Source organism: Schistocerca piceifrons, chromosome 1, assembly GCF_021461385.2.
Source record: "Schistocerca piceifrons isolate TAMUIC-IGC-003096 chromosome 1, iqSchPice1.1, whole genome shotgun sequence".
In the NCBI taxonomy this organism is placed as follows: Eukaryota; Metazoa; Arthropoda; class Insecta; order Orthoptera; family Acrididae; genus Schistocerca; species Schistocerca piceifrons.
The window spans coordinates 523,737,049-523,760,566 of NC_060138.1; the positions used below are offsets into that span (position 1 = coordinate 523,737,049).

At 44.9% G+C, this 23,518-nt stretch overlaps 1 protein-coding gene across 1 annotated transcript in view; it reads left to right on the forward strand.

Moving 5' to 3' along the window:
• Positions 1-23,518, forward strand: part of LOC124790533 (prolow-density lipoprotein receptor-related protein 1-like) — a 219,975-nt gene that overhangs the window by 148,733 nt on the left and 47,724 nt on the right. Inside the window, exon 5 of the mRNA XM_047257792.1 lies at positions 8,646-8,880. Within this exon, the coding sequence (XP_047113748.1) occupies positions 8,646-8,880 (235 nt within the window). The remainder of the gene's footprint in view (positions 1-8,645; positions 8,881-23,518) is intronic.

The following is a 23,518-nucleotide window of genomic DNA, read 5'->3' on the forward strand; positions in this document are numbered from 1 at the left end:
TCGGTCTGTGGAATCGATTCGTCAGTCTTTGATGTGGTTTACGAAATATATCCAGCGGTAATGTTAGGTGACTCACCCTGTATATGTTTCACGGGGTGATTATAATTAAAGTTAAACTTTCAAAACGCTGTAGAAATAACACCACTGGTCAGTATGACGTCAAACTGCAACGGAATATTATCGGAGAAGGGGGGAAACGTATGGCAGAAGAAAAAAATAGTTTGAAAATTGATCAATAGACGGCGCTGTATGTGTCAGAATACATCTGTCATGCGCACGACCCATTGAAGTTGTTATAAACATGCCGGGTACACTGCTTTTCCTCTTTTCGCGTCTGCAGAGTTCACCATGACCGTCTCAATGCAGAATCACGCTCTGCTTGTAAAGCTGTGTTAAAAGAATGATGACTGTGCACACGTGGCTCTGCGGAAGTTCGGGACACTGAAGGGTTTGAAAAAGCCGTTGGTCCGATGACTGCCGTGGGTCTGGAGAAAATGATTTGGAAATTCGAAAACACTGGTTCTTTTCGTGTTCAACCTGGTAGAGGGAGTAAACAAATTGATTCAACGTCAGTGGAAGCAGTGGACACAATAATCACAATAATGCAGGCGGAGACGAGTGGTGGTGTGCAAACGTGTAGTGTATGGAGACTTGCACGAACATTGGCCATACACGTGAGAACGGTGCATAAAATCCTACGAAACACTCTTCTTTGTTATCCATTCAAAATTACCCAGGTGCACGAGTTGCTTCCTGTTGACCTGCCAGCAAGAGAGACCTTTGTTTTAGAATTTCTTGCTCGCATGGAAGTGGACAATGATTGACCGCGGAAGATTTTGTGGACAGACGAAACCCACTTCCATCTGACAGGATAGGTAAATACACAGAATTATCGAATATGGGCAACGGAAAATCCACACACAAACCAACCAGTACCACTTCATCCTGAAAAGGTCACTGTCCGGGGGGGGGGGGGGGGGGGGCGTTTACCGCATCCTTTATCATAGGTCCATATTTTTTTTTCGGAGAGACAGGTGCTTCCGTTTCTGTTACCTATACCGTCACTGGTAATCGCTAGGAGTGTCTTTTGCGCAACCACGTCATTCCAGCTCTCCAACAGCGTGGATGTGTGGATGGAATCATTTTTATGCAAGATGGCGACCTCTGCGCATTTCGGAAATGCTAGAATTATCAGCCGCCATTTCCCTACAGCCAGGGCGTTCCGATCACCTGATTTTAATCCATGTGAGTTCTGGCTATGGGTCTATGAGAAACATGTTGTGTTCAGTATTCCGATTGCAAACTTAGCTGCATTGAAGGCACGCATTGCGCAACACATTCTGAACGTGACCCCGGAAACACTTCGATCAGGTGTGGAACGTGCTGTTTCTCGATTTCAACTTGTTGCAGAAAACGGTTGACAGCATATTGAACATGTTTTGCGCCACTCACACGGACATTAATAATCCGATTTGATTTTGATTGATGCTTTTTGTGCGGTTTTTGGCCTCAGGACAAATAAAAACCGATTTTGCACATCCGATGTGGTATGACCTTGCCCTGGTGGATGGGCTTACGTAACTACCACACCTGTACACCCATGCGCACTGAGTAGTACAATTGTTTAACGTCAAACGCACACCTTAGGCATGTTGTATCATTCATTCGTCATTTGTAGTCCACCACCATTAAATTATGATGCTTATAGCGCCATCTATTGCTACCTTTTGTAACTACTTATTTTTCTTCTGCCATATGTTTTCCCCCTTCTCCGATAATATTCCGTTGCAATTTGACGTCATTCTGACCAGTGGTGTTACTTCCACAGCGGTTTGAAAGCTTAACTTCAATTATAATCACCCTGCATATGTAACAGGCTATTGAAAAGTTTCCGTTTGAGGGCGTTGCTACAGCGCATATGCCACGTATCGTGACTCCGATGCGAATGCGTAAGCACCGACGTGTAGACAACGAATTAGCGTGGCATTCCTGTCTTTCAGGAGAACGTGAGCTATGGCTACTTAATTACCAAGTGCGGCCAAACAGGACCCACCTGGGGAAGGAGGCTTGGTATTGAACTTAAAAGTCCAGCGTCCACATGTGGTGATATCCTTTTCAGCATTATCCACATAAACATCTCTTTCGAAAAATTCGATTTGTTCAGTCCACGCGGATCTGATTTATGTCGATGTTGTGTGTTAGAGTGCTGTGTTTGTTCGTTAGGTTACATTACTACTACTACTACTACTAATACTACTACGTTAGTTAGTAAACAAATTCTGCGTGCCTTTGGAGCAGTATCCCGCCTCAAAGTAATCTAACAAGGGAACCTCCCTATCGCACCCCCCTCAGATTTAGCTAGAAGTTGGAAGAGTGGATAGGCCTTGAAAAACTGAACACAGATCAATCGAGAAAACAGGAAGAAGTTGTGTGGAACTATGAAAAAAATAAGCAAAATATACAAACTGAGTAGTCCATTTGGAAGATATGCAACTTCAAGGGTCGTACACAGTCAGGAGCGCCGTGGTCCTGTGATTAGTGTGATCAGTTGCAGAGCGAGAGGTCCTTGGTTCAAGTCTTCCCTCGAGTGCAAATTTTAATTTTTTGGTTTGAGACAATTATTATCTGTCCGTCTGTCTCCCCGATGCGATCACTTTTTTGGGAGTGATAATCACATCCACAAGAAAACCTAAATCGGGCAAGGTAGAAGAATCATTTTACCCATTCGCCAAGTGTACAAGTTAAGTGTGTCGACAACATATTACTGTCATGTGACGCACATGCCGTCACCAGTATCGTATAGAATATATCAGACGCGTTTTCTGTGGAGGAATCGGTTGACCTGTGACCTTGCGATCAAATGTTTTCGGTTCCCATTGGAGAGGCAAGTCCTATCGTCTACTAATCGCACGGTTTTGCGGTGCGGTCGCAAAACACAGACACAAAACTTATTACAGTGAAAAGAGACGTCAATGAACGAACGGAGAGATCATAACTTTGCGAAAATAAAGTAAATTTTTCGCTCGAGGGAGGACTTGAACCAAGGACCTCTCGTTCCGCAGCTGCTCACGCTAACCACGGGACCACTGCACTCCTGTATACCCATTTTCCTTGTTGTTGCTTATGTTGCGCAAGGACTACTCAGTTTGTATATTTTGCTTATTTTTTTCATAGTTCCACACAACTTCTTCCTGTTTTCTCGATTTCTCTGTGTTCAGTTTTTCAAGACCTATCCACTGTTCCAACTTATAACTAAATCTGAGGGGGGTGCGATGGGGAGGTTCCCTTGTAAGTTACATACTGTTCCTGCGTAGCTGTACGACGAATAACAAGCCACGACTAACCTGTTATTAATCATGTAAAAACATTTTTTGTAGAATATAACTAGACTTTTTTGAATAGTGTACTTATTAATTTTGTATAATTGCGGAATATGTATGACTTATTCTTTTGTGTGTTGTGAGTTTGCTTGCTTGCCTTGCATTAAATTTGTATTATTCATTTTATTACGTTTACAATGACGTGTTCATTAATGTAACTACTTAACAATGTGGGGTGCAGGTTTGACGTGGATTTTAGAACAACATCTATCCACGGACTGTTCTAATTATTTTCACTTAGATTCATCCATAATAAGACACAAATTTCAATCTTTGATTAATGTTCACGTGACTAGTTGTGACTGTTTTACATGTTTTATGTTATGTATGTTTTGTGTGTGTTATGACAGTGTTGTCACTGTCACTCGTTTCAGCGTCAGTACTGGAGCTACTTGAGCTATCTCTGTCGGCCTGTCTTCTGTGCCTTCTATATTGTATATGTCACGTTCTGCTTTTGAGAATTTGTTGACGATCACGTTCAACTCTATGTACCTTGATTCCTCAGTGCATCGTGTAGTGTTTGTTTCCGTTTTGTGTTATCACGTAAATGCGTGTATCTAACGCATTTCAAAAGGAAGTGTTCTGCGGAACTAATTCCCCCCATGTGCAACGACTTACTTCTGAAAGCGACATACACTGCTAGTGCGTGGGATAAGGGCCATGTCTAGTTCAAAAGTGAGCCAGTTAACTGATAATGTTCGGACTTCAGCCCCAAATCACCGAAAGGTATGACGTAGTGGTTAAGGCAGAGTAGCGGGACTGGAATCCCAGCGTCGCCAACCTCCTTTAGGTTTTGTGTTTCTTCGCTAAGTGACTTGAAGTGAATGCGTCGGGTAGAGCAGCCGCAGCCGGTTTCCTCGCTCATCCTATTCCACCAGAATTAGTTCTCCGTATCAGATTACCTTGGCGTCTGCAGGAGGCTAAACTAGAAGCTTTCTTCCGGCGAAGAAGAAGAAGAAGAAGAAGAAGAAGAAGAAGAAGAAGAAGAAGAAGGGGGAGGAGGAGGAGGAGGAAAGTTGGGAAACATTTTACTCTCCTCCTGGGAGACGTACTGCATTTTTGAGAATGAAAACATGGTCCAGGTAGATTGTATTATCATTTTTATAGTCTACGCGACTGGCTAATTTCCGCCTTCGGTCACTTTAAAGGATCTATTTTAAGCTGCCAGGTCGAAATTGGCCAATAACATAGATAACAAAACAATTATACATCCTACCTGGACTAAGTTTTCGTCCTCAATACTCGTTGGCGGTGTAGACCTGCACAAAAATAGAACTTTAAAAAGACTTACCAATTTGCAGTACGTCTCTAGAGTATGTCAAGAAACTAATGATCTCTTCGATAATATCAGTAAAAATCAAGAAGTTACTCAATCTCTGTGACCTTTTTCACATCCCAGTGTAAAAATAAGACAAAGTGATCAGAACATTCGTCCAGAGTGACAGTTAAATAACAGATTAATCTGTCGCAGCATCTGGCGAAGGTCTGCTTCCTTTCTGGATACAGCGTCCAGTGGTCCCCATTCTTCTACATTCATCTTAACTTCGACGAAATTCCGGCTCTCCACGAGAGTCTACAAATGGAATCTCGTTTGCCTTTCTGTTAGTGGGGATGGAGGTTTGGCTTCAGCAGCAGACGTCACACAGCTTAGGAGACGCTGTGCAGCTGCTGTTTTTGCCGTAGCCTTTGGCCGCCGTGATTTTGACGGGCTTCGCTGTGAGGCGACTGTCAGTGGCGTCAAAGAGGTATCGATTTCCCTTGGATGTTTGCCGCTTTGAGCTGCCGCGCGCACTCGTCGCAGCGCCATATCAGATTTTAATAATAATTTAATTAAAACTGCGAAGCGCGCCATGGCGTCGTCTTTTGTGTACTTCGTTTGATGCCCGCCTCGTCCCTCCCCCACGTACATTTTGTGCTCCCCTCCCTCCCTGCGGCTGCGATATCGTGCGTCTCCTCCGCTTGCTCCTTCCCCCAGAACTGCTGTCTTCATACTAATTGCCCTCGTCTTCCGGGCCGCGTCTGTTTTCAGCCCCTTCTCGAATTAATGGCCCCTTATCGCCCTAATCCTGCCATCACTTCTTGAGAACAGGCCGCCAACGCTCATCTGCCCGTCGCACCATAAAGGAACACGGTAGCGAACTGGCTTCTACTTATTCGGACTGTGTTTTCCGTGAGTTTGTCGCTCACTGATGTTCTGTATATTCAATGTTGTTTTTATCGGTACCTGAGAATTTACTTGTTTCCGCTCAGGGTCGAAACAATGGTGTAATTGCAGGTAGATTTCACATGACTTTTTTAGTAGCACAGATTGTGAGACTTCCGATTAAAAATACACCTTGTGACGGAGAAGCGACAAGAAGCAAATAATGACTTTGTTACGCAAGTACCAGTGGCTGTGGTTACTTGTTATTTCATACTAATAGAAATCAGCAAGCAGCGCGCAATTTCGGATAGTGATACATGATTACACAAGTGATTCAGTGTCATTAAATAACAAGTTACAAGCAGCAGGTATTTTCTATTATTTGTCAGAGGCATTCGATTGTGTGAACCACAACATCCTTTTAAATAAATTAGAATTCAATGGTGTCACGGGCAGTGCTGCAAAATGGTTCAAGTCATACCTCGGTAACAGGAAACAAAGGGTGTCAGTGCAAGAGACTAGTGAACTAAGTCATCAGTCATCATCAGAATGGGAAGAAGTTACATGTGATGTCCCACAAGGATCCATCTTAGGGGCATTGCTTTTTCGTGTACATTAATGATCTCTCATCAGTTACACAGCCAGAAGCAGAGTTCGTTTTGTTTGCAGATGACACAAGTATTGCAGTAAATAATATGTCGAGTGTAGTTCTAGAAAGATCTGCTAATGATATTTTCATGGATATTAATAAATGGTTTAAAGTCAACTCACTGACATTAAACATCGAAAAGACTCACTATATGCAATTCAGAACCTGTAAGAGGTTTCCACCCAGCATATGCATAAAGTATGAAGAAGAACAGATAGAAGAGGTTGACAGTCTTAAATTCCTGGGATTACAACTTGATAATAAATTCAGTTGAGAGCAGCACACCACGGAACTGCAGAAACGCCTTAACAAATCTGTATTTGCAATTCGAGTGTTAGCAGACATAGGCGACATAAAAATGAAAAAGCTTGCATACTTTGCCTACTTTCATTCCATAATGTCATATGGTATAATATTTTGGGGTAACTCTTCAAGTCAAACAAAAGTTTTCAGAGTCCAAAAGCGTGTAATGCGTTTTATTTGTGAAGTAAATTCACGGACGTCCTCTAGAAATCTCTTCAAAGAACTGGGTATACTAACTACTGCCTCTCAGTATATTCACTTGTTAATGAAATTTGTCCTAAATAAAATATCTCTTTTTCCAATAAACAGCTGAGTTCATACATACAATACCAGGAACGAAAATGATCTGCAGAAGGACTTAAAAGCACTTACTTTACTTCAAAAAGGGGTCCACTACTCAGGAACACTCATCTTCAATAATTTGCCAGCAAACATAAAAAAGTTGGTTACAAATAAAGACCAGTTTAAAAGGAGCCTGAAAGATATACTAATGGCCAACTCCTTCTACTCCTTTGACGAATTTTTAATAGAAACAAATGATGTATTGTATATATTCATACTACTAGTATTGTTATTTCAGCTTTAAAAAAAATTGGCATGTTCCACATCCACGAGGACCACCTCAGCACGGATCTATGGAACGAAAAACTAATCTAATCATATCACAATGCTTCCGATGCATTGAGCTGTAATGTATTCTCAGTATTTTACCAAACGAGGAGTACTGCAGTGCTGGTGATTCGACCGTTTCCTGAAAAGTACCATTATTTTCGTACAACACTGCTAAAGCAATAAATACAGTTGAGGATTCTGCCTTGAACAAAATAGTTTATTCTCGTTAGCTATTTCCCACACAAGTTTCCGTGGCATTAGATCCTCAATGGATCTTCATTTCATTCAGCAACACATTTGGTTTCTAGATTAGACTCCTGCCTTCTTTGTTACGCGCCATGGTACAATTTAATGTTACGTCAGCAGTTTTGTTGCCGTTCGTGATTGTTTTACGATATTAAACTATCCCTTCAAACGGAACACGCGCTGCTACTATGTTCGCTTTTCACTAATGCAACAGATCCACTGAGAAGGTGTAGTAGCAGCCAAACATGTTTGGAAAATGGTGAACAAAAGGAAATAATGTTACTTTAAACATGTTTTTTATTAGCTGATTACCTGCCACTTCCATTATTAATTTACCACAGTCTTCCATCAGATAGAAAAAAGCCATGAAATCTGTTGTAAAAACAACTTTATTTATTCACAAATTTTAGCTCTGCTCCCAACACAGTGTTCGTTCACTACTAATTACGCATCTTCTTGCTGCGTAAATGGACAATTCGAAGGTGAAAACCGGTCGTGCACTAGTATGCTGCAACGAATATTTCCTCTGGAATGCTGGCAGTTCCGTGATATTAGTGCTGAGGTAGTGACGGGTAACAGCAGAAATGCGATCAGCGATTCCTGGACCTAAAAGTCTACTAGTGTCAAACCTAGGAATTACTTTGAGGAAGATATTTTCGTAAATGTTCATTTGGAATACAGCATTGTATGCACGTGAATCACAGGGAAACCAGAAGAGCAGAGAACCTCAGTGTTTCAGATGCGGCGCTATAGAAGCATGTTTGAAATTAGCTGAACTATTAAGATAAGGAATGAGGAGGTCCCAGAAGGAATGAGCAAGAAGAGGAATGCATGAAAAACATTAAAAAGAAGGGACAGGATGATACAAGCGTGTCAAGATGTTGCGGCAGAAATTCTGTGGTATTAGAGGGAACTGAAGAGGGTAAAATCTACAGGGAAAGGCAGACTGGAATATATGAAATATAAAATTGACGACGCTGGGTGCAAGTGCTAATCTGAGATTGCACAGGAAAGAAACTAGCGGCATGCCACATCAAAACAGAAGTTGAAGAGCTGAAAATAAGTACAAAAACGACGACAACAACAACACCGCCGCCGCCGCCGCCGCCGCCGCCGCTCTTACCATCATTATATGTAAAATTCCTTTACTTAGATCTATGATATTCGCCCACTGGACACACATGACAAAGGTCACATTCGACCAGTGACAACAGAACGGTACACGCCTAGTGGTAGCTGTGTGTTCTTGTACACGGCCATGGCGCAATGGCGATGTAATGAGGGTGTGACGTGTTTGTGTATGTGTGTCCAGCTGGACGAGCTGTTCGGGCGCAGCGGGCTGTCTGGCCGGTACAACGGCTCTGCGGTGCCGGCGCTGGAGGCAGCGCGGCCGTCGGGCGTGCGCGTGCGCTGCCGCCTGCTGCTGCTCTCCCCGGAGCCCGAGCCAGGGCTGGCCGGCGTAGAGTTCCTGCGCGGGCTCAGGCACCGCCGAGGGCGTATGTGGCTCGGGGACTTTGCCATCGACGTCCAGTCCATCGGCTTCCAAGGTCAGTGTACTCTCTAACAGTCCTCCTGCAATATAATACTATTGACAATTGGTATATAATTGATCTCTGGTCCTGCCGGCAATCCTATCCTTTCCCTGCCCCCCTATACACAATCGTCTTCTGCCACCCAATCTCTCCCACCCTCATTTCCTTCCTGCCTCCACCCCCTGCCGATCCCAACTACTCCCCCCCCCTGCCGATCCCAACAATTCCCCCCCTGCCGACCCAACAAGTCCCGCCCCCCCCCCTGCCGACCCAACAAGTCCCGCCCCCCCTGCCGACCCAACAAATCCCGCCCCCCCCTGCCGACCCAACAAGTCCCGCCCCCCCCCTGCTGACCCAACAAGTCCCGCCCCCCCCCCTGCCGACCCAACAAGTCCCGCCCCCCCTGCCGACCCAACAAGTCCCGCCCCCCCCTGCCGCCCCAACAAGTCCCGCCCCCCCCCTGCCGACCCAACAAGTCCCGCCCCCCCCCCCTGCCGACCCAACAAGTCCCGCCCCCCCCCCTGCCGACCCAACAAGTCCCGCCCCCCCCCCCTGCCGACCCAACAAGTCCCGCCCCCCCCCCCTGCCGACCCAACAAGTCCCGCCCCCCCCCCCTGCCGACCCAACAAGTCCCGCCCCCCCCTGCCGACCCAACGAGTCCCGCCCCCCCTGCCGACCCAACGAGTCCCGCCCCCCCCCTGCCGACCCAACGAGTCCCGCCCCCCCCCTGCCGCCCCAACAAGTCCCGCCCCCCCCCCTGCCGACCCAACAAGTCCCGCCCCCCCCTACCGACCCAACAAGTCCCGCCCCCCCCCTGCCGACCCAACAAGTCCCGCCCCCCTCCCTGCCGACCCAACAAGTCCCGCCCCCCCCCCCTGCCGACCCAACAAGTCCCGCCCCCCCCTGCCGACCCAACAAGTCCCGCCCCCCCCCCGCCGACCCAACAAGTCCCGCCCCCCCCTGCCGACCCAACAAGTCCCGCCCCCCCCCTGCCGACCCAACAAGTCCCGCCCCCCCCCCCTGCCGACCCAACAAGTCCCGCCCCCCCCCCTGCCGACCCAACAAGTCCCGCCCCCCCCTGCCGACCCAACAAGTCCCGCCCCCCCCCTGCCGACCCAACAAGTCCCGCCCCCCCCCCTGCCGACCCAACAAGTCCCGCCCCCCCCCGCTGCCGACCCAACAAGTCCCGCCCCCCCCCTGCCGACCCAACAAGTCCCGCCCCCCCCCCCCCCCCCGCCCCTTGCAGTCCCTGTCACAGCACTTCTGCACAGTGTTGACTGCTGTCCATTTCCTACCAGGGTCATAATGCAAGGTGGCAAAGACAGTGCGAACTGAATGTATATGATATTGTAAGTAGAATAAAATCGCATTGCATTCCTGTTACTAGTAGAAGTGTAATGTTACTAATATCACAGTAGTAGTTGCAGTTAACATCCATAATGCCATACATACGCTAAGGCAGGTCGTGAATATATTACTAACAAAAGTCACTAGATTCCAGGCCGATTAAAAGATAAAATTCATACAGCTGAAGACATTCATTCGTCGCATTGCGTTGGGAGTCAGTGATTCAAATATGTTCTTTGACTTACAATGGCTGCAGTTTGACATTGGCTTGCATTCGCCATGAGTATCAAGAAGGCAAGGGACCAATCACTTAGTGTACTATATATTCAGCATCCTGGACAACTCTTGGATATTGCTGATAGTAACTGATAATCTGCAGAGAATTTAAGTTGCAGGACAAACGTCTTCATCTGTTGTTGACCTTTGCGATCATTCAATACAGTTGCACAGAATTATACTTCACATGTTACGTCACTTTTATAATATTTCTAACAAAAATTACCGGCCGTGTAGTTCATAACATTCAAAACTCTCGTATCCTTTTCGCAAAATGTGGCTACATCACAAATTTAACCTTTTGTTGAAGTTGCAGATTCATACATGTCCTTACGATCACTTAGAGCAGAGTATCAAATTATGGATATTCTGTTGGCTAAACATTTAATGAATCAAGCCTTACTATGCTGCAGTGCTATTCGACTGATCTGCTCTGATGCTCCATCGCTGTCTTTATTCACAGTGGGTTACACTTGCTGTAATTTAACAGAATACCCTCTGGAGGCCAACTTTGTCAGACGAACCAACAACTTTGTGTTGTCAGCTGGTTTATTGCTGTTTTGTGATTTTATTGACTAGTTTGGCACTATTTGTACACATGATGCACCTGTTAAACAGGGTATTATTTCATGAAAACTGTTTCTACAACCAGCAGTATAAATTTATTTTATGCCACTACAAGGTGACAGTGATGAACTTATCTTCTTGGGAACTTCGTAGCCAAACGCTAGCGATTCCCATTTATGTAGCACTGTCTTAGAGTTATCATTGCTGAATAAGCAGCTCGGGTATGCCATATCTGTCTGGAAGTTGGACTGAGTGATTAACTTGGCAATGTTTGAAACTGGAGTTGTTTTTATAAGGTTCCCCACCAACTGTGTTCCTCTTTTTGCTTATGGCCAATAACGATAATTTTCACTTAAGTTTCAGGGTTGGTCCACTGAAAATTATTTAGAAATGCTTCATGCTTTTCATGTTCGTATATTTCGCACAGTCGTGAAACCCCAACTTAATGGTAGTGCAAATATGACTTACAGATATTTGCTGAAGTATCGCGCAGCGATACTTAAGTCCTCAAATTCTTTTGTTGGCATTGTATACTTCATTCGGGTCCACCACTCCCTGATCATAGTGGTACATCATAACATCCGTGTGAAGCAGCAGCTTTATGGGAAGTACGGGTACGTCTCACCAGGCACTTATTGTTGTTTTCTAAGTAGTACTGTATCCACAGTAGTTATGGTTCGTTTCCGTGACACGAGAAAGTAAAAGCGAGGAAGACAGCGCTTCGACTGCACTCGCCAAATCTCTTGCTCACTGAGCGGTGTAGGGGTGGAAACGTGTGGTTTTGTCAAAGAAATAACTACCGCTGATCATTTTTTGCGTAATATTCAGATTGGTGAAGAGCAATGGATGAAGTATGGCTCAGCCGACTGAGTTCCCTCCACATATGTTTTTATTTTCTGCTGGTGTGGATTGAGTCAACTGACTTTCTGACGAATACTCACAGAAACTGATAGTTGCTCTAGCAAGATAATGCACTCCTTGCAGGGACAGTGTGTCCGTCTGTAGAAAAAATACAGACGCAGACCTGTTACAGCTTAGGAGCAGCAAAGAGCAGCAGCGGTAGAGGATCGTATGGTCTCACGGCTTAAGGAAGGTAGGGATCAGGGAGAGAGACGCTAGGCCACTGGGATTAAATGCGGCGACTGGTAACAAATGTGGACAGATGCAAGGGATTATGCGGCTTCGAGTGATAAACGCACCTAAAGAATAATTCACTGTGAAGCTAACGCCAGTCTGCAGCGGCGTTATAATCCTACCTCGTCACAAGCAGGGCAGGCGTAAACCGCCGGCTTCCGCACAGCTGTTGGAATTTACGTACTCCGTCGCTTTAGCTTCGGCGAATCATAATGAAAGATAAAAATATGGAATTGAAAATGAGCATTTCGCCATAGTAACGTCTCCTCCTGTATCTCCCAACTGTAATGAAGCCCAGTTGCCTAAGATAAAATCGGCGCTTTCGTTGGTCTCCAAAAGTTCCGGCGTTTGTAATTACATTTTGTCTCTCTTTTCCCTTATAAATGGAAGAAATTTCGATTGTAATACTCACTGATGATTCCTGTAAATGTGTGTGTGTGTGAGTGATTTATGTTCAGAGCGTTGTTAGACATGCACAAACTGCACATTGCACTTAACGCATTATTAATAATTAAAAATAAATGTATAAAAGAGGATTGGATATTCTAACAAAGCGGACTGAATTATCTACTGACAAGATGGTAGGGCGGAAAGGAGAATTAGGCCAAGGACTGTTCTACAAGAAGAATTGGTTACAGAACATACTACAGGAAATGTAAGACGAACAGTGGTGAAAGTTTTTCGGTCGAAAGATTTGAAGTAGCAACAAAATATTGAGAATGAGGTTTCGTAGTTCAGCGTCTGGATCACATCTCTTTATGTAACTGAAATGTGGATGTTGGGGGAACCCGAAAAGGAAAGGTGGCAGAGTTGAGAGGGCTTGTTAACTGCTGGACGCTCAAACTAAAAAGAATCGTAATGCGTGAACGGTTGACTCATCAGATAGAACGGCTGGTGAACGAAATCGGCGTAAAACGCCCATCACAAAAAAGAACGGTCTCGCGAGACCAGAATCAATGTTTCAGTATACAGTGGAGTGTACTTCGTAGTGTACTAGAAGATTAAAATTTTGTGACTGACTGACCGTTGACTGAGATTTCCAGAGAAACCGTGCGGCTAGAGTCAAATCTTCAGTTTGGCAGCGCATCTCTTATTTAGATAGCATGTGTTACTTGTCAGAAGGGCCCTAAGGATAATTTAGTACCTACAGTTTTAGACTGTTTTGCCGGGATATGAACTTCCACGTTGCTCAAGGTGTACTACGTGGAGGCTAGTGTAATGGAAACTTAGAAAAATTGTTGAAAATCCAGGCCTCTCAGTATATGAAGATCTCGCACAAATAAACAGCACACTCCTGAAATCCTCCAAACAGTCGCTACGTATGGCTGAACAACTCAAAACGGCGGTTACAAGTCAAGTTAGCAATGAGCGCCTGACTGGAATCAAAGCAACAAACCAACCAACCATTGTCCCAGAGATACAACCTCAACTTTCCAGGAAATGAATTAAACCGGAAAAAATGGAGAACACTAAGGTGGTTGCATGCTGGACATACGTGCGTAGATGGATGGGGAAAAATTTCACCTTCGGCTATGACTGCGGCGCACTGAGACAGTCCCCACCAGCATCTTCGCAGCGGAAGCCTCTTGCGCTGTTGTTAGGGGAACTGGATTGACTTCCTTCGGGTACTTACATCGGCGTTAGAATCGACTGAACATCTTAACGTTGACGTATAACTTATTTTATGTCTGTATTGTTTGTGGAAATTCTTTCATACCTCTATGTAGTTCCCGTCTATTAGAACTGTACCACTATTTGCATGTAATACCACACGCTGAATAAATCTTACTTACCAACGATACACATGACAGCCCTCTGTGGATTTTTAATAGTGCGAGAGAGCAAGGGTGCACACAAAGTAACTTCGCTCTAAGCTGTGTAGACGACGCATTAGGGGAAGAACCAACCGTAACTAGAGGGGGGGAAGGGGAGGAGGCAAAACAAAAGCAAAGACGCATCTCCAAACGCATTGTTAAATTATAGCGTTTAAAAATAATTAGGAAGGAACATCCTGTATTTCTATACTGACACTTTGTCCAACTAGATCATTAGTGCATTTTGGAGGCAGTGCCAGTCTGTTAGGTTCCTCAACGGCCCACTTACACTGCACTCTAGGCGGTGTGCCATTAATTGCACCTCTTCAACATCGCCTGTAAGTTTATAGTGAAGTTGAAACCATCCGTTTTACTGAATGGGTCAGTGATACGGCTTATGCTTCCTGATTCTCATATAGTCTTCACCCTCGCTGTCGGGTCAAAGTTATCTACTGCTGCACCTGACTCCACAGTGAGGACCTGGATTTGCGATGGTTAATTTCCTGTGAAATATTGACTTATGGAATGGTTGGAATTGGTCCCGAACTTCTTGTTGTTCTTGATGATTTGTATGGCTCTTCCAACTTAGAGTTTAAAAGTGCGCCTGGCTCGTGTAAGATGTGTTGCTTGCGATTAGCGTGCTTTGCATTTGCAGGATGTGATTACTTCTAACGTGGATTACAACGTCTGAATCAACAAAGACACAATTCTGTACTTCTGGGTTCCTGACAACCATTCGTTTGACACGAATTAGTTCCACGGCAAAACTGAAATCATACAATTAAGAACTGCGCACAGCGGACTGGAAGCTGCAGCACATAACAGAAGCAGTCGCCTCTCGAGCTACTGTTGCTTTGATACCATTCGCTGCTGCCTTCATCGCTGCAGATTCTCCCGACTTCTCGTAGTTTCCGTGCGGCTAATTATTCTCTTATACAGGTCGATCCTTAATAATGTTAAAAAAAAACCGAAGCGACATAAATGACGCTGAGACAAGTAATTCGAGGCACATGGAGCCAAAAAAGCCAGAAAATACGTACCCCAAAAGTGGATGACAAATGTTGAATATGTGACGTTACCAAACGACGTGGTTCGCCGCACATGCATCGAGAAGGCCTATGGGTTTTGTCGCATCAGATCATCCCAACGCAAGTCAAGCATTCACGGTGGTGTGGGTCCGGGAATACTTGCGCGACTTCAGCCGGTGGGGCTCAGGTTTAGTCTTGCGTCTGGCAGGCAGCACTTTTTTTGCGTTGCGTTACACAGTTGTGTTTACACTGTGGTAGGATTTGTTATTTTATTAATAGATCTCGCGGTTTCCGTCACTTAACGTCAAAGCACAGTACAACCCAAAGATACCGTATTGCGTCACAAGTACATAAGCACAAGCTTCGGAACTGTAAATGACGTATTCGTTCCTTAGTAATAAAGTCTGTGAACAAAAACAGGAGGGACGAAACGAAGAAACGCAAAATTAGGACAGCTTTGCTTGGTTACAGCGAGGAAAATAATTTTTGCAAATGGTGTTCGAAAACAGAGTAGCTAACCGGAGCGATGTGTAGCACTGCCCCTTTCCGGCGATAGTAGGACGAAAAGCCCAATCGCCGCACGTGCGACGATGTACATCACTGGTGACCCCCTTTTGGGGGTATTTCCCGACAATTTTGGCCCCATGCGTCTTATGTCACTTGCCTCGGCGTCATGTAGGCCGCTTGGAGTTTTTTAAACGTTAATAAGAATACGGAAGCGCTAGACAACATAGGACTAACATAGCATCACCACAATCGGAAACCAGGAATGACTGTTCGTTGCAAGACAGAAACTCTCGTTTCGACGATAAAAGAACTTCTCCAAACTAACCTGTGGCCTGACATTTTTCAAAACGACGCAGTTTATCCACTGGCTATAAAGTCAAGGGTCCGAAGAAATACCGGATTTAACAGCGTTGGACGTCTTACGCCCAACTTAATAAGCAAATTTTTACCATCACCTGCCTCCAATAAAAGTGCAGAGGCGTCGCTGGGGTATTCACTTCTTGATCCGCTCGAAAAACGAATAAATTTGTCGGCGGTGGTGAGTTGTGCTATATCCATTTCCCGTGAGCGGAGCGACGGCCGCCGGTGTGAGAATATTGCGAGTGGGGTCCCTACGGGGGATAGCCGTGGGGTAACCGCGTTGCGCTGTGCGTGCGACGATGCCGGGAGACAAAGGCCACGCGCCCAGCGCCGAGATGGGGGCGCCGATATTGAGTTTGGTCGCCGTGGACGAGGGGGGGGGGGGGGGGGGTGGGGGGGGGGGGCGAGCCGCTCCTCGCCCTGCGAGAGGAAAGCCGCCTTCTGATCGGCGCCGCGGCAGGTGACGGGCTGAAGGCCGGTTCCCACTAGAGCGCGGCAGCGCGGCGTGCGGAAACGGCAGCGGCAAGCGTTTTCCGCGTTGACGCGGCGGCTCGCGGAATTGGCGTTCCCATCTGGAAGCGGCAGACGTTAGCGGTAGCCAATGACGGACAGCCACTGAGGTACGGGGCAGGACCCAGTGAAACGCGCGGTGCGTTTGATTAACTATATCTTACACTTACATGAAGGAAAGACGAAGTTGGGTGAAGACATACCAATTTTTCATTTTCTGTACAATGTGCTCTTTCACATACTTCATTATTCATGTTTTCTGATTTCACCATAAACAGATTTCATGACTACCGTTCACGATTGTTCACTATCTTCTAACACAGTGAAACAATGTACAACAAGAGAGATTATTCAGATAGTTAAGCGAGACAAAATTTTAAATGTGGTACGGTAGCAGGTACACGAAAACAGTAAGAACACAAAGGCTAGGTGGAGGGGATGAAAGTGGAAGCCACCTGATAGAATTTCCCACAGAGCATAATGTAATCATCGCCAGCACCTTGCTTGAGAATCACGAAAGAGTAATATATATTTGGAACAGTTTTCGAAACCAGATTTTAAATTGTAAGGCATTTCCTGGTGCAGTCGCAAACCTGACTGAAGACTGTCAATAGCAAGAAAAGCGTTCTGAAAAAGAAAATTTGTTCACACCGAATATAAATGCTAATGGTTGGATACTATTTTACAAAGGTATTTGTGTGGAGTGCAGCCTTGTATGTAAGTGAAACGTGGACGATGAACACTTCTGTCAAGAAGACAATGGACGCTTTCAAAACGTGGTGATTCATAAGAATGCTGAACTTTAGATACGAGGATCGTGTGACTAAAGAAGAGGCACGGAATTAAATAGAGGAGGAAGAGGAAATTACGGTACAACTTTGACGACAATAGGGTTTAGTTGACAGGGCGTATTGTGGGGCGTCAAAGAGTGAGGACAAAGGGGTTGGGTGATAGTATTCTGATAATAATCATCTGTCGAAATACTATTCTACTATTTTATCTATTAATGTAAGCAGTGAATTTACTCTTCCATGCACTCCTTAAAACATTTAAACCAAAACTGAAATCAGCTGAACACCAAATCTTTCAACCACTGTCTGACAACTACTGGATTCACTTTCAACTTTCTATAACTATCACTGGCTAGCCACCCACAAATACAGATATAAGGAGAACAAAAATAAACAAACATTAGTTTTCAGCATATAATTCTGCAGGTTGGCAACATGAACACACTGTAGTTACGACTTTAAATCAGAGTTTTCGGTAAAAGGTCTACTGCTAGTGACAGAAGAAAAAAGAGCGAACATGAAAATGTGCTAATGTTCCATAATCTAAGTTTTAGTTCAACCTCCAGCATGTGAGCAGGTGAGGGGAAACGTATATGTCCGCCAAAAATTCAATTCACTGTAAGTAATCAGTCATTCACGTAAAAAAAGATGTGAACTGTTTTATAATCTCCAAGTATCACAGATCAAAACAAAACTGAGTCATTCTAGATTCCACCGAAGATGCCTTAAAGTAAAAGGCGAAACGCGTCTTGAATCAGTAAAGTACACTGGATAAAGAAAAAAGAAAGGAAATAATCAATAGCTCTACATATTTAGTAAATTACATCTTATGACATACCAGCAAATTAGTTTCGGTTTAACTTCTCATTCGACATGCTATTAATGCCATTTAAAAAAATTCATCTATCCCTTCTGAAAAACTGTAGTTACTTTCATATCTTGGTAGATAAACAGATTTAGGATATTTATCATGCGACGAAATACATGACTTTTCACAGGTTATCGTTTGCAAAAAAAACACGTTTCGATTTCTTGAACCGTTTACGAAATTTGCGGTTGATACAACCACATGGTTCACGACGAGCAGGACGAAGTACCGGTCGCGTCGCCGAGCAACCCGCGCGCGGTCACGGCATAGCCCGTCCGCCGACATATCAGACAATATCTCGAGAACGGTGATAGCTATCGATCTGCTCTCAGCTTTAAAAACAATTTCGATATGTTGACTAAATTTCATACGCAATAATGTATTACCTAAAATGAACTGTACGCAAAGTCCACGCAATGCGTTTTTACCTCTGCACACTCATTAAAATTTCGTGTAAAGGTTTACGTAAATGCGATACAGCAAGTAACCACGACGAATAACGAAAAGAAATTCGGTCCTTTATCGAGAGAAGATATCAGGCTGTAACATGCCCAAGAATCAAATTTTTCTACCGAATAGTTTCCTTGGAATCGGATGATAAGTATTTCATAGCTGCCGCCGCGTCCGCGCCAGCGGTTCGGCGAAAGTTCGTGTGGCCCGGGAGTCCGTACCTGACGTCACGTTCAGCGCGTTCTGTGATTGGCGGCGCGCACCAGGAGCGCGGCACGCGGCAGCGGAAGCGGTTCGACATGGTCAAACCGCGACGCAGAGCCAGCCGCGCCTTGCCGCTGACGCCATTTCCATGGCAACCACACCGCTGACGCGCCGTTTTGACGCGCGGCAGCCCTAGTGGGAACCGGCCTTGAGCCCGCGATCGCCGCGCTGGCCAGCCTCGTTGCTGCCGGAGGCGCAAAGCCGGGCCCGCCCACTTCCCAGCGCCTCGCCTGCAACACAGCCCTCGCACTTCGTAGGCGTGACGACACAGTATTGAAATTACGTTTCTTCTTTTACATCCTGTGACGTAATTCTACTGAAGTCGTAGCTGTTTTCGTAAATCGGATATTTATTGCCAGCAATCGATCTATTTCATATCGATTGTTTCAGATGAAAAGTGGTTTAGAAATTAGAATTCTACTTCATAAAAGTTGCTTCTGGTGTAACATGACACACACTGTCGGTCACTACACAAAACTGCTTGACAGAGTGATAGAGAAACAATTAAAATCACTCAAAAGAGGAGAGGCCGCTGGACCTGATGGGATACCAGTTCGATTTTACACAGAATACGCGAAGGAACTTGCCCCCTTCTTGCAGCGGTGTACCGTAGGTCTCTAGAAGAGTGTAGCGTTCCACAGGATTGGTAAAGGGGCGTCGAACAGATGTGCAGAACTATAGAGCTATATCTCTGACGTCGATCAGTTGTAGAATTTTGGAACACGTGTTATGTTCGAGTATAATGACTTTTCTGGAGACTAGAAATCTACTCTGTAGGAATCAGAGAAAGACGATCGTGTGAAACCCAGCTCGCGCTATTCGACCACGAGACTCACAGGGCCATAGAAACGGGTTCCCAGGTAGACGCCGTGTTTCTTGACTTTCGCAAGGCGTTCGATACAGTTCCCCACAGTCGTCTAATGAACAAAGTAAGAGCCTATAGACTATCAGACCAATTGTGTGATTGGATTGAAGAGTTCCTAGATAACAGAACGCAGCATGTCATTCTCAATGGAGAGAAGTCTTCCGAAGTAAGAGTGATTTCAGGTGTACCGCAGGGGAGTGTCGTAGGACCGTTGCTATTCACAATATACATAAATGATCTTGTGGATAACATCTAAAGTTCACTGAGGCTTTTTGCGGATGATGCTGTGGTATATCGAGACGTTGTAACAATGGAAAATTGTACTGAAATACAGGAGGATCTGCAGCGAACTGACGCATGGTGCAGGGAATGGCAATTGAATCTCAATGTAGACAAGTGTAATGTGCTGCGGATACATAGAAAGAAAGATCCTTTATCATTTAGCTACAATATAGCAGGTCAGCATTTGGAAGCAGTTAATTCCATAAATTATCTGGGAGTAGGCATTAGGAGTGATTTAAAATGTAATGACCGTATAAAGTTGATCGTCGGTAAAGCAGATGCCAGACTGAGGTTCATTGGAAGAATCCTAAGGAAATGCCATCGGAAAACAAAGGAAGTAGGTTACAGTACACTTTTTCGCCCACTGCTTGAATATTGCTCATCAGTGTGGGATCCGTACCAGATAGGGTTGATAGAAGAGATAGAGAAGATCCAACAGAGAGCAGCGCGCTTCGTTACAGGATCAGTTAGTAATCGCGAAAGCGTTACGGAGATGATAAATAAACTCCAGTGGAAGACTTTGCAGGAGAGACGTTCAGTAGCTCGGCACGGGCTTTCGTTGAAGTTACGAGAACATACCTTCACCGAGGAGTCAAGCAGTATATTGCTCCCTCCTACGTATATCTCGCGAAGAGTCCATGAGGATAAAATCAGACAGATTAGAGCCCACACAGAGGCATACCGACAGTCTTTCTTTCCACGAACAATACGAGACTGGAATAGAAGGGAGAACCGATAGAGGTACTCAAAGTACCCTCCGCCACACACTGTCAGGTGGCTTGCGGAGTATGGATGTAGATGTAGACATTATCCAGCTCTTCCCAACTAGATCCTTTTTTGCTGTATGAGCTCTCTTCGTGCGGTTCAAGTTATCGTATCTGGTTTTCCTTTTAGAAATTATCCTCAACATTACCAACGTTTACCAAAGTGACGGCTTACTATCATGTGCTAATGTACTACAGCACATTGTAAATAGCGAGCTAAAATTATACCATGTTGCTTCGAATGAGACCCGGAAATCGCACTAAAATTACGCTATTTCTCTTCGAATGCGTGTTGGTGTGCAAACAAAAAGGACGGAAACACGTTTTATAGCGCTCTCTCTGCGATAACTAGAAACAAGTGTCGAGTGCTGAAATGGTGGTCTGCCACGCTGCGAGTTTTCTACTGCGCATGCTCTGATGTGACGTCATCCCTTCCGGCACTACGAGTAGAGCTCCTAAAAACACTTACAGGAACCTTAACTACGAGAGTTAGTTGCTTACAGCACCAGATCAGTATTTTTCTTAGATATTGCGTGTAACGTATTGTACAAGTATATAGTACTAGGGGTTTTTGAGGAACTACTGTCGTAGTGGCACTATGGCTGAGGTCAAATGCACAGAACGGCAATTCCTGATGATGCTAACATTTTCTTTCTTTCGTTTTATTTTATTCCTCACAGTGTTAAACTATTAACTAAATAAGTAAATATATTTAAACAGTTTAGTTTATATATTTAATATTAATATATTCAATGTAGTTATAATTACTACCCTTGTAAGTCAAAAGGCTATAGATAACTACATTGTAGCACATTGTTACAATTTTACACTAGCCACCACTGGTGGGACACACGCATATCCCATAAGCAGTAACAAACAGCTACACCAAAGAAATTGGAGTCGTCTTAAATCAGTCTAAATATTCGTTTTCGCGTTTTCTTTTGGTCGATAAATTCATCACCCATACGCACAAAGTTTTTGACCACAGATTTTAAGTCCGATAGTGCTCAGAGCCATTTGAACTTTTTTTTTTGGTTGATTAACGGCGCAAACTTCTTACATACATTCACAAGATTTGGACAAATTTCCATTGGCGATAAATCGCTAAAAACAGCGAATTTCGTAACTGAACGGAATTTCAATTTATTCGTCTGAACGAAAGACGCACAACAAGAGTGATGGAAAAAGCTTAGGAAACAAAACTATTTCGCCAGTGAAGTCGACACCTGATTTATTTTTGCGCAAAATGTACCAACATATTACAAATAAATTTCGCTGGTATGAAAGTCACCTGTGCTAGGCCGAAAAATGAGCATCTTGCCCTCTTGTTCTGGTATGCAGACGATCACGGTCGGACGGATGACAATCTGGGATAAAGTTTCCCGAAGTTATTTTATCTGTTGCTGGAGTTAGGCAGCTGTGAAAGGTAACGGAGATAGATTCGGTTGCTTCCCGCCATACTCATACGTGATCAATGCTGAAGTGACTTGGGGTAACCATGGCAGTTGTATTCTATGGAGAACACCTTCTGGGTTCTTCCTTCTTGCCAGGCAACGTAGTCTATGCATTACAATGAAATGAACACCCTTAGCTGCTCACAGGCGTTGACATACGTCAACGGGGACAGATGAAAATGTGTGCCCCGCTCGGGACTCGAACCCGGGGTCTTCTTACATGGCAGACGCTCTATCCATCTGAGCCACCGAAGACACAGAGGATAGCGCGACTGCAGGGATTTATCTCTGGCACGCCTCCCGCGAAACCCACATTCTCAACGTAATGTCCAGCACTACATTCGTAGTGCCCCCGCCCATTATACTCATTACTCGCGGCGCGTTGCCGACTCCCGTAAGAGTATGTCAACGCCTGTAAGCAGCTAAAGGTGTTCATTTCATTGTAATTTCATTCTAACGAACTGCATGGTCACCGATGGTATCTGTTCTTTCGGACATGTCCGAAAGAACAGATACCATCTTAGTATATATATGTAGTCTATGGCAGGTAACCATTTTTTCTGTTGTTATATACTGAGTGACAAATCATGGGACACCTATTAATATTGTGTCAGACCACATTTTGCCCGTCGTTGTGCAGAAACTGTATGTGACATGAACTCAACAAGTCGTTAGAAGTCTCCTGCAGAGATATTGAGCCATTCTTCCTATACAGCCGTCCGTAATTGCGGAACTGTTGCTTGTGAAGGTTTTTTGCACGAGCTCACCTCCTCTTAACTCCCATAAATGTTCGATAGGGTGCATATCGGGCGATCTGGGTGGCCAAATCACTCGCTCGAATTGTCGAGACTTCTTCAAACAATTCGCAAACAATTGCGGCTCGGTGGTATGGCACATTGTCATCCATAAATATTGTAGAGTTATTTGGGAACATGATGTCCATGAATGGCTGCAAATGGTCTACTCCAGTCGAAGATCGGTTCAGTTGGGCCAGTCGCTTCTATGTGAAACACAGCCCACACCACCTTGCACAGTGCCTTGTTGACACATTGGATCCATGGCTGCGTGGGGTCTGCGCAATACTCGAACCCTACTATCAGCTCTTACCAACTGAAATCGGACACATCTAACCAGCCCACGGTTTTACGGCAATGTTGAGTCCATCCTATATGGTCACGAGTCCAGGAGAGGCGCTGCAAGCAAATGTCGTGCTGCTAGCAAAGGCATCGGTCGTTTGCTGCCATAGCCCATTAGCCGCACTGCCCTAACGGATATGTTCTTCATACGCGCCCCCCCCCCCCCCCTCCTTGTTTTCTGCGGTTATTTCACGCAATGTCGATTGTCTGTTATCACTGACAACTCCACGCAACGG